This window comes from Molothrus ater, chromosome 1, assembly GCF_012460135.2.
Source record: "Molothrus ater isolate BHLD 08-10-18 breed brown headed cowbird chromosome 1, BPBGC_Mater_1.1, whole genome shotgun sequence".
Taxonomy (NCBI): domain Eukaryota; kingdom Metazoa; phylum Chordata; class Aves; order Passeriformes; family Icteridae; genus Molothrus; species Molothrus ater.
The window spans coordinates 126,724,439-126,736,512 of record NC_050478.2 but is presented as its reverse complement, the minus strand read 5'-3'; the positions used below and the strand labels follow the sequence as shown (position 1 = coordinate 126,736,512).

At 36.3% G+C, this 12,074-nt stretch overlaps 1 protein-coding gene across 1 annotated transcript in view; it reads right to left on the bottom strand.

The window, feature by feature from the left end:
- The window catches only part of ANGPT1 (angiopoietin 1), a 151,701-nt gene that overhangs the window by 79,636 nt on the left and 59,991 nt on the right, over positions 1-12,074 (bottom strand). The window contains exons 2-3 of the mRNA XM_036406337.2: positions 3,068-3,223; positions 2,057-2,178 (exon numbers count right to left, since the gene is read on the bottom strand). Of these exons, the coding sequence (XP_036262230.1) occupies positions 2,057-2,178; positions 3,068-3,223 (278 nt within the window). The remainder of the gene's footprint in view (positions 1-2,056; positions 2,179-3,067; positions 3,224-12,074) is intronic.

Here is a 12,074-nt window from a genome sequence, read left to right as displayed (position 1 = left end):
TTCTGACTTTTCAAAATCCATTATATCATAATGTCAGCCAAGTCAAAGGTCAGTTCAAGTAGGGCTTATTTGTTTACTGCCATGAAGGCTTTTTACTCTGATTCATTCCTAACTTAAATAAATACATCCCAAATATACAAGACACAGTCTCTTAAGCAGCCAACAAAATTGTGTTGCTAATCATATTGCAGCAGATAAGAGTACAAGTACTTATATACTTAACTAATGCTTGAATTAAGTCAATTATGAAATAAATTTGTAAAATATGTAGAATGAACTAGCCCCCTGCCAATCTGTCTGTGGATTACAGGGAGAGCACACACAAGCAGTTTAGGTGAATTACCTATTTTTCAGATTGCTAAAGACAAAGTTAATCCAACACTAATTTATTCACACTTCTATTTGGTTAAGGGACATCTCTGGAGTTCAAGAGTTTTTAGTGTAATTCAGTTTCTTCAGAATAACATTTGCTGGAATTATTGGTTGCAAACAGTTTTTAGATTAAATGCATTAAACTGGTTTTCATAATCAGTAGCAATAATGATATATTATTCAACCAGCTTTGCAACTAGACACATTTTACAAGCACATTTCTTCGTATCATTATTTTCTATTTTTCATCACTACCTGTATTTTGCCTTCTTTACCCTGTAGCCTCTTGCCCACTATGGTGCTAGTCTGCCTTATGCATAACCCTGGGCAAGGTTTTTCTGCCTCAGCTGCCAATTCCTGTTCAGCAGCATGGGGTCACACTGCTCTCTTTGGAAGAAACAGTCCTCAACAGCTTGTATCACATGCTTCAGTCTCTGCCTCATCTTAAAAGCTGTTTGCCTCATTTTAATATCAAATGTAGAGAGAGGAAATAAAACCTTAGTCCTAGTCAGACTTCACAGTTGTTCATTCCAGAAGAGTGAGGCTGAGGAGTCAGAGCGCTCCCTGCCCTCCCTGCTCACACCTGCCCACCACAGAGGCAGCCATGTATTGGGTGTTTCAAAGAGCAGTCAGGAAGGGGAGCAGCTTTTCCCACTGTCCTGGGTGCCAGTGCCCAGGTGCAGCTGCTGTGAGGAAGGGCCAGAGCTGCCCTTCCTGGGGCACAGCTGGTTCCAGTCAGCTGTACAGTGCGAGGAGTGAGGGAACAACGGAGAGAAGCAACGCTGCAGACACCACGGTTAGAGAAGGACAAGGAAGGAGGCACTGGAGCAGACACAGCCCTGCAGCCTATGGGAGAGGCCATGGTGGAGCAGATATTTCCCATGGAGGACCCTATAGTGGAGCAGATATGTCCAGAAGGAAGCTAACACCTGTGCAGAGTCCATGTGGAGCATTTTTACCCTGAAGTACACAAGCCTGTGGGAAAGAACCATGCTGGAGAAGGGAAAAAACTTGAGGAAGAAGGCAAGGCAAAGTGTTGTGCTTTGTCTACTGTCTACAACCCCAATTCCTCATCCCTTTGTACTGCTCAGGGGGCATATAGAAGAATCAGTGGTGAAGCTGACCCTGGGAAGAAGGGGAGGTAGAGGTGAAAGGTCTTTTTGGGTTTGTTTCTGTTTCTCACCATCCTACACTGTTATTAATTGGTAGTAAATAAGGCTGTTTTGCCCATGACAGAAACTGATGAGTGATCTCCCTGTCTTTATCTCAACCATGAGTTTTTCATCATATTTCCTCCCTGTTCTGATGATGAGGGGGAGTGAGAGAGTGTCTGGGTGGGCGTCTGGCATCCCAGACAAGGTCAGCTCACCACGCATGCTCTCTGGCATACTGAATTGCTAAGCCCAGTGACTTCAGGTGCTGAATCTCTGTGTCACAGAAAGGGAACACTGGAGCTACTTCCCAACTCTAAATTTACTGCTTAAAAAGTTGTGTTGGTAAATAGTTTTTTCACCACACAGGACATAATATAGTGTAAGTTCACACCCCAGGTGTTTTAGTGAGTTCATAAATATTACCTATGCTGTCCACTTACCACATTTGCTGCTTTCATCAGTTGCTTAAAACAAAGTATACACAGACCACTTTGTAATGAACAGAGAAGAGACCAATTACTCACTCTTACCTATTTTTCTCATGAATTTTCAGGATTTCGTGTGTCTGTTGTAGCAGCTGTTTTTCTAGCTTGTATGTTGACAGGGAATTTTCCAGCAGCTGAATTTCAAGTCTGGATGTTTGATTTAGCACCTTAAGGATAAATCAAAAACATTAATGTTTATGTTGTCCTAGATATTTTGTTTTAGCAGCATAATATAATAATTTAATTCTGATTTTATGATTTGTCAAAAATTGTTTCTAAGTCCTTTTTTAACCTTGGCTGCTCAGCTGGTGCAGATGAACTCAATCAAACTGCACTGATATGTACCAGCTGATATTCTGGCACTCTAAAATTGTAGGATAGTAGCAGATCAGCAGAAAGAGGCAAGGTGACTGCCAAACAAGCTTCATTTCAATAGAAAAAACAAGAGATGTGCCTCAGACATGCATTCTTACAAAGCATGCTTAAACCAGAAACGTGCAAGAGTACTCAGAATGAAGTCAAAGTGTTGCATCTGCTATTTTGTAAATAGAGCTCCTGCTTTAGCTTTCCCCTGCTTTCTCTCTTTTGTGGTGCTGGCAGTTCAGTGCCTTATTTTTGTTTGAAATCGTTGACATTCACAGAGCAATCTGAATTGTCCATTTTTGTTGTCCTACAGAGCTTGAAAAATTGGGAAATGATTGATATACAACAACAATGAAGACCAAAAGCTGTGATTTATCCTGTTACTCATTATTTAGCCTGACACTTGTATCATCAACAATAGGGAGCTGAGTTTATTGAAAGTCAAATGCTGATCTAGTTTCCTGGGCAGTCCTACGTTTGTGGCACACACAGAGCTAAATATACTAACCAAATGAAATCAAAAGAAAGACACATAACAAGGGTCAATCATCAATGCTGTTCTTACCAAGAAACAAAGTGTGTTTCCTGGACCCTGTGTTGAAATGTTTTGTGTGGTAATGCATTAGAAAGGAAAGAGTTTGGGAAATGTTCTCTGCAATTAACAGCTTTTTGAAAACCATGCTGGGAACATACCTGGGTTTCAACATCCGTGAGTTTTCTTGTCTGCTCTGCTGTCTGGCTGAGCAGGCTGGTCCCTATCTCGAGCATGGTAGCAGTGTGGTTCTGCACAGCATTCTGCTGCAGCTGCACCATCTCTGATTTCATGTTTTCCACAATGTAGTTCTCAAGCTGTAAAAGACAAAAGGTTGTAGCTGTAGTATTTTTACCTGTTTAGGCATTCTGGTGTTATAAAGGGTGCATAGCTGGCATTCTTGTCAAAAGCAGAAATTTTAATATTTTCAGGGGAGGATCTCAAGTCTTAGTTGACCATATGACTATTGGGGTGGGATCTGACTATCTCCCCCTGTCAGATGGAGTCCTGAGATTTTTCCAAGTATCATGGTCTGTGTCAAGGTTGCAGTAAACATTTGTCATGGAGATAGCAGCTTCAAAATGAAACCCTAAAAGAGCAATGCACAACAGAGGAAAACATAAAACCCTATTTGTTCATCATAACTTACATGTGAGTCTTCCATGGAAGAGATCCTATCATATCCTACATCCTCTGGTTTATGTCTGTCATTCAGGGATATGATTTTTTATTTCCATTTAATCCCCCAAATGATTTTTTAGAAACTTAGCAACAAACACAGCTTTGAGATCAAAAATTTGTAAAGGAATGGTGACACTGTCATGCCAATAAAAGAAGGAAGTTGTTGGCCAAAAAGCATAGAAAGCTTTTTTGCTCTTTTGCTTTTTTGGTCTTGATATTTGGTCTTACATCGCAAATTCTTGAACAGAATCTGAACAAGAACCCTCTAAATAAATGAAGTATCCCAGAGAGGGGCGCTTTTTGTTGCAGTTTGTTTTAGTCTATGTAGACAGAATCATTCCCTTTTAGCTGACAGTGTCCTTGTCCTGCCACAGCAGGCCATAAACCCAGGGCTAGTCTACAGTATGATGAGATTGTTTCTTACTTATATAAGTACCTGGTCTGTCCTGATGTACTCCATAGAGCTTTAACATAAAGATAGGTGGCCCAGAACATAGTTTTCAATACCTTCCACTGACATAGCCAGTTGGAGTCCAGCTGGTTTAAACCCAGTGAAGATTTAGTCCTTAGTTAGTAGTTAGTCACTGTGACAGGTAAGTTGCGCAAATAAATAGCAAGAACCAGATGGAGTTGATTTAAATACTGCAAAAAGGAGTGGTAGTCAGTTATAGAGTGTCATTACTAAGAATGGCTGCTTTCATTTTTTTCTATATGTACACCTGTGCCTAGGGGCCATGACTGTTAGATATTCTAATGAGTCACTTCAGTTGAGCTCACAATATATTTATTACAAGTTTGATCATTTATGTGCACCTACTAGTTTTATGAACATTATTACAGAAACAGGACACTGCCACAGTGTAAAATATTTTCTGAATAAGACAGTTGTCAATGTTTTATTTGTTTGTTTTTTTTATCCCAGTATGAAGAAACAATAACCATCATGGTCAAAACTAAAGTGAACGTCCTATGGATGTTTTGATTTTTTTCCCCCAAACTATCTCTTGATTGCAAATAGTCCTTGTGAATGAGCCCCATAAACTGGGTGATTGTCCTTTTCCATATTCAGGTCCAGAATATGGAGACTGATTCTGGAACATCTGAACAAGAAGTTCAATTCCTCTGATGAATTTCGCTTCCTAATGAAACACAGAGTTCTCCAACCATGGTACTGCTCATGACAGGTTACCAGCACACACATTTCCTCACATCCAATGTCTTTTGGTTGCAGATAGGAGCATAGCATGTCTGTATTTTAGCTGTACAGTGCTTGATTTGCTAGCCTGGAGCTTTCTGAAACTGCCATGCTGTACATGATGAATGTGGTGTATATGTGCAATGGATGCCGCTGAAAACTGCTGCAAAAATGGTAACAGCATTTGTTACACATCAGAAATCAGAAATTAGATGTTTTCACATATAAATAAGATAGAGAAATAAATATAAAAAGAAATGCATATTTTTAAGTAAATTTCTTTGCCTGTTACTTTAGTCACATTTCAGAGAGGATTGTGATTGTGATTGATTGTGATTGTGATTGCATCTGTGTGGAGTTGCAGCAGATTTGTCTAGCAAAAACACAACCACAGATTGAGGCGTATTGTATAACTCATACTTTTAATTATTCCAGTCTAACACTGTCCCATGGTATCCAGTCTTTGGCAATTGCCATCCGTTACTCACCCCTAAAATAGCCTCAAATTTAATCTGAGACTGACTCCTTATAACAACAAAGCTGACTTTCCTGTTTCAGAATTACTCATTAAATGCTTTTGTAAATATTTGTTGTTCAGAATACCGCCGCAATATTTTCTGTGAGCACATCTCTGGAGTATCAAGAGCTATTCACTCAGGCAAAGGGGGGTTGAACAAGAAATGAAATAATATAGGGATTTTGTTACATTAATTCCCCTTCCTTCCTCCCTTTTCCTACTTCTTTTAGTTTGATCTGTAGATTTATTGGCTGCAATACTGGCCCTGCTAAAATCAATGCCAAAATTCCCATTGGCTTCCATAGGCCAAGATTTCACCTATTATTTTTATTGCAGGAAGCCAGCAATTTACCAGGTTCATTATGACCAAGCATGGAATTTCATCTGAAGCCTTGCCTTCTCTGGAGACCTTGTATTAAGCACATGAACTGAGCATTCTTTGTGGTTAGTTAGGAGCAATAGCATCTATTTACTAGGTGATAAAAGGATCCTTGCAGGGTGGCCTCACCAAAGATTTGACACATGGAAACCTATTCACAGAAGCAAATTAAAGAACATTTAGGGGTTTAAGTAATTTTCTAGAATTCCTTCATCCTATAATGAAGTTAAATTCAATTCCTCCAGACACTCTGAATTAAACAAGTACTTAAATTACTGTATCTACTTATTTCAGCCACTTATTTTTCCAAAAATGAAACAGAATTATATTCTGCATTTTTTTGCCCTCATCCCACCCCTCCAACTATATGGGTTTTCACAGTAAATTGATGTCCTTGTTATTAATTTGGCTGCATCTGCTTTCAGTAAGAGTCATCACATTGCAGAGGAGTTATGGGTAATGCTGAATTACCGGTGGGATGCATAAGAACGTTGTAACATTCTCAGAAATAAAACTGTCAGAAGATTCAGTGTTATTGGTTAATAAACATTCCAGAGGATTACATATTAAGAGTATCTAGCCTTTTCTGGACAATGTCTATTGAATAACCTTCATAGAAACCACCAAAACACTAATAGAACTATTAAAATGGAAACAGTAAATTAGGGTCTATGTAATGATAAGTGTTTGTGGCAGATGGCTTGTAAATAAAATAAGAGTTTTTTCTTTTACTTTGATCAAGTAATGCTGGTCCCAAGTAAGAGCTATATGTTAAGAATTGGTATGATTCCCAGAAGACATTTTCATACAGTGCCTTACAACAAGACTACAAATTACAGTAATCATGGACTGTTCTCCTCCTACCATAGACTGCACATTATTTGGAAATACAGAAAGACAATGTCCAGTGTTATTCTGTAAGAGTGGTTGCGTGTTGCCTTGGTTTGCAAACATGAATAAGTACTAGTAATGCTACACCACAACCCAACCAATGAAAGTTCAATTATTCTTTCTTTATTTTTCTGTTTGAGGGAAGGTCATACCTCCCCACAGTGACAAACTGCCTCAAGGAGTGAGATAGAAAAATGACATTTTATGTGAATTGTGTTTTATAAGTACACAAACAGACTTAGTGGGAATAAGCTGGAAGAAGTAGAAATATATAGAATACTTTTGAATTTCTTTGAGATTTGAAGTAGAAAGAGGTTAGGAAAGACTTTATCACTGAGAAAAGTTATTTTATTCATGTATTGAAAAAGCCAATATTGCATTTATTTAAAAATATATTCTATAGGTTATCTGTAAATGAGGGAAAATTGATAAAATGGTTATTTTACAATGATTCAACCTTCACCTATTACAAATCCAATGAGTAGAGAACAACAATCCTTGCAAAATTTCTGTTGGTATGTGATTACTGGGAATCAAGGACAATGAAGATGGATGGCACATAAAAGAAATGAATAATGCACAAATGCTAAAACTCTAATCTGCACTACTTTTGAAACAACCTTACTTCATTACCTACATTAAGATGGTACAGGATCATATGGGTAACTCCAGTAAAATTATGAAAACAACCTTGCAAGCTGAAGTGAAATCTTTAAGTGACTACTACAAAAATTGGACTCATAGAAAGGCATATTGGGATATGTGGTATATGGGGCTTTCACAAAATCATAGGTTATGAAATATACTGGTTATGAAATACATTGCTTATGAAATATATTTTTAGGTTTAAATTCTAAGAGGAAGCAGAAAACTAATCCACCAAATCCATATGTAGTCAAACAAACACTTATAAGAAAATCTGGCTGTAAAAACATTTCCTTTTTTTTTTAATTAATCTACCCAGAGTTCTAGCCTTAAAGCAACAATAAAATAAACCCGTTAGTTTTTCAGTTGCACATAAATAAAAGTAAATATGAGCATGATACTTGCACAATTATTCTGTACTTGTTTTGAATTTTCATATGTTTCTGTAATATTGCAACTTCTCATTTTGACTTCTTGCTCAGATATTTTTTGTATCTCAACCCTCAATCTCAATAGTGTGGTTTCCCAAATTCTGTTCCTGACAGAGAAACAAACAATGACTTGCAGGGAATGTGTGTTCATTTCTGAACTGAAGCATTGGACTGTTTTTCCCAAACCAAATGTTCCAAACACATAAATGATACTTCTCCTTAAGTCCTTGATTCCTTGAATGTCTGAATCTTTGGCATATCATATTTACTGTCTGGCTATAAGACATAATTCAATAGATGCAATTCCACTGCGACCAGTGAAACCACAGCTGCATTCTCCTCACACAATAACTAAAAACTGTTTGATTCAGCCCCAGCTGAGCAATACAGAGATTTCTTGTCTGGTTGATTTCCAATATACTAATGATTGTTGTCCTCATGGAGGTTGAGCTTGGGTTTATATCATCCTTCAGTAAAATAAAGTGTGCTATAAATGTAGAAGACTCTTTCTGCAAGCGAAAAAACCAAACAAACCAAAACCCCAAATCAAGCAGGTTTTCCTCTTCAGATAAGGACCAGACATCTTTTTGTCAGAAGAAATCAGGGATAGCACATGTATGAGATTATTCCAAAACAGGTGAAGTAATCTTTCTGCTGCATTCAGCATCAGTATATTGTCTGCAGCAGTTTTGTTTTCAGTTCTGTATGTTGCAGTTCAAGAAAGATATACATTATTTGGAAAATTGTACAGAAGGCAAAGAATTGTCATTAATTTAAAAAATTGAAAGACTTAGAAATGCTGAGGATTGAAATGCTTGACAGGAAGTCTAACAAGAAAATAACTTACTGGACTAACACAAAAATGTAAAAGGAAAGTGAATAACCTGTTTCCCACATCCATGAAGCTTCAGTATTGGAAGGTTAATTTTTATACATTTGATGAAAAGTCTTCTAACAGTACAGGTAAAAAAATATTGGTAAGGATTCTTCTGTGAGCAAACTGTGAAAAGTCCATTGCTGTGGAGAATATTTCAGGAAAAGATCAGACAGATTATGTCATTGTATAGTTCTTTCTATTTATCTTGATTTCATTAATCATAGGTCTTTCTATTACTGTGCTTCAGACCTAAGGTTGCAGGCTCAATATTTGGAATAAACTCTATAGTAAAATCTCCATTGAACTGAGAAAAAGTTTGGAAGACCCATCTCCTAATGAGATTTTTGAAGGAAGTCAAGAAAACAGAGGAGTCATGAATTTAAATGATAAAAATTCAAAAAAAACCCAACCAAACAAACAAAAAACCAAACCAAGAAAAGCAAGCCACACATAATGATATAAATAAAAGGAACTGTTCTGAATTGACCAAATCAATCAAATTAGGACATTCATTGAGGAAGTTTCTGAATGTATGAATATTCATCCATAGGGCGGCACTCTGCAGAACCACCTGAGAAATTATTTCATGAACTACCTCTGCAATTATAAACTGGCAGAAATTTCCTAAACTCAAGTTACTTTTATTAGGCTGCTTTCAAAGCTTTAATCTCTAAAAAATCAATTTGCAGATATCCAATCTTATGGATATCTTGGCATCTTTGTACAATTCTTATGTACAAAGTAAAGTACATAAAATGTAAGAGATAGTAATTGATAATGATGGTGGAAGAATATGCTGTGCGGCATCCCACTAAAATCTTAGGAAACTGGAAAGGGAAATATTTTTTAATTAATAAATTATCAATAGAAATACAAGATATGGGCAACACAAAGTTATTTGTTTCAAGATATTTAAGGACACCCCAGCTAGGTTTACCCAATAGTGTAATATTCAAATATGAATTTCAGTTCCTCATTATGTGGCAAGAAATATTTCCTTTTCTTTTTTAAGTTTTGTCATTCTAAAAGCTTAGCCATTTCTAGACCTAAAACCCAAAAATCATTATGAAGGAAATTTGTCACTTGAAATGCCATTGATTACCTCTTCTACAAAAGAATGTAAAACATTTAGGAATAAATTTCAATTACTTTAGTATGAATATTAGTTAATACAACTATTTTTTTTACCTTAAGTCTTAATGAAGTCAGTAAGCAGCAGAACCGAGAATCACATCAAACATGATTAAATGGGTCCCACAAGGTAGCTTCTGATAACATTTAATCATAATAATATGTTCTAATTTTTTACTGATTAGTAATATTTCTGGTTCAAAGAATTATCTTGTTGAATGTTAACATTTATAAATGTTGTAACTGTGTGGATGATATTTTTCTTTCTTGATCATTTTCTAAACCACTTAATTTTATAAACTAAATTCATTTGGTTTTACAGTTGACTGAAAATCTGAACCATCCTCATTATACACCAGGAAAGGGAAGACATAGTTGTGAAAATGCAACATCTGTCATATCACCCTAAGCACATTAACATCTGTGGGGATTTTTTTAAAAAATCATTTTCTATTAAAATGTGGAACTAATTAATTTTCTTCAGAAAATATACTTTTGGTGAGGTCTAATTTTCAGAAACACTAATTTTGGAACAACTTCTGTGAAGAATATTTAAACACTTTTTTGCTCATTTCTAGCTTATGCACATATGACATAATCAAAATTACTTCTGCTGAAATATCTCCTTACTGCTTTGAATATGGTTCTTGAAAAATGTAATCTTAAACTGCATAAATAGTTCTGCTTGCTGTATTCTCTGCCAGTTTAGATTTAGCTTAAATCTAAACTTTCAATGAACCTGGGAAGCTGGAATATTGTTTCGAATCTATACGTGTTAGAGGAGATAGTATAATGATTTAACATTGTACAACTCAACCTATTTTTAATTCTGCTTGGTTTCTGACACTCACCACTATGACATATGGGCACAATTTTCCAAGAAAGTTTGTGAAATTAAGACTTAATGATTTTATGCTCTAGTCTTTCAACAATGATATTTTTTTTTGTATTTTATATATATAGATATATATCTCACTGAGAAGCTGAATCTCTTTATTCATTGCCATGTGCTCTGCCTTCAGCTCTTCAGTTCTGTCTTAGGATCTTCCTGATGAAAAGATCACAAATTCTTTTTTATTACCATTTTTCTCTCTTTCCTGTGGAGGTTGCAGATTACCTTTCATTAACCTGACACGAAGTCTCAAAGTCAACTGAGGATGCAGTACATTTTATCAAATGCCAACAAAATCTCCATTTTTAATCCTTTTCGAAAGCTTAAATTGGAAGTTTACATGGCATAAATCATAAGTTTCATGTACTGAAATCACTGAAAATGCTGCAATTTCAGTACACTTGGGCCTACAGGAATTCAAGGGTATCCCCTTGTCCAAAAACCAACTTCCTCACTCTTCCAGACAAATACTTATTTTTACCTTCATCCCAGAGAAATCAACAAAACATCCACTCTAGGCATCCCATTAATCTTATAACACAAACCAGAACTCATGATCTGCAGGCTACATGTTCACATCCTCTGTGTGTGTGCTTCTATCATAAATCACCCACTGGTGAGGAGAACTGAAACCTATCTCAGATCTTTTCCTAGATGATAGGGAGTAACGAAAGCTTCCTCAAGTTTGACTGTTACAGGAAATGTAAATCTTACTGTGTACTCCCTGTCCTATGATGTCTCATTGGCACCTGGTAAGGACTGAATCATGGTAGGGTTTTGCTTTGTTCAAAAAAATTGATAAAGTGCAGGAAGACTCTGTATCCACAATCAGTGCTTATGAAGCTAACTTTACTTCCAAACACAAGGAGAAATAGAAACAGAAACAAATCTTCATGGACAAAATGGCTCATGGTTCAGGATTCATGCTTGACAGCAGAGGATCCTGCTACCAACTTCAGACTTGATAAAACCTCTGACAAGCTAGAGCAGCTGTGTGGACAAGGTATTTGTGAGCAAATGAGATTCCTCAACTCAACATATCTTATTTAGCAAAAAATGTTTATAAAAATCCTATCTAGACTACAAAGAATAATAATATTTTAATCAAGAACCCTGTCCTTTTCTTCTCCTTTCCTTGCCTAAAAATCGCAAGTCTATTTTGTTTTGCTATATGTCTTGCATTCAGCATTTGGCCCCAACAACATGATTTTAGTCAATATTGAAGAAAGATCTTCTTGTCCATTGGTACCTAATATAGCAAAGAGCAAAACCTCTATGTGTTGTAAAATCCATTCCCCTGCAGAGCCCAGGGAGGTTGAAGCCTGAAAGCTGCTGAACTCCTTCAGTCAATAAGGGATTAATATCTAGACAAGAGTTTACATATTCTCACACACAGTATTTATGTGCATAGATTTACATGAGCATATATGTAATATCTCCTAAATTATGGGGTTTAATCTCTGTAGGCAGCAATGTTCATTTGTGTCTTATAAATTTTGGCTATATTTATGGTTCTCAACTTTTATTGC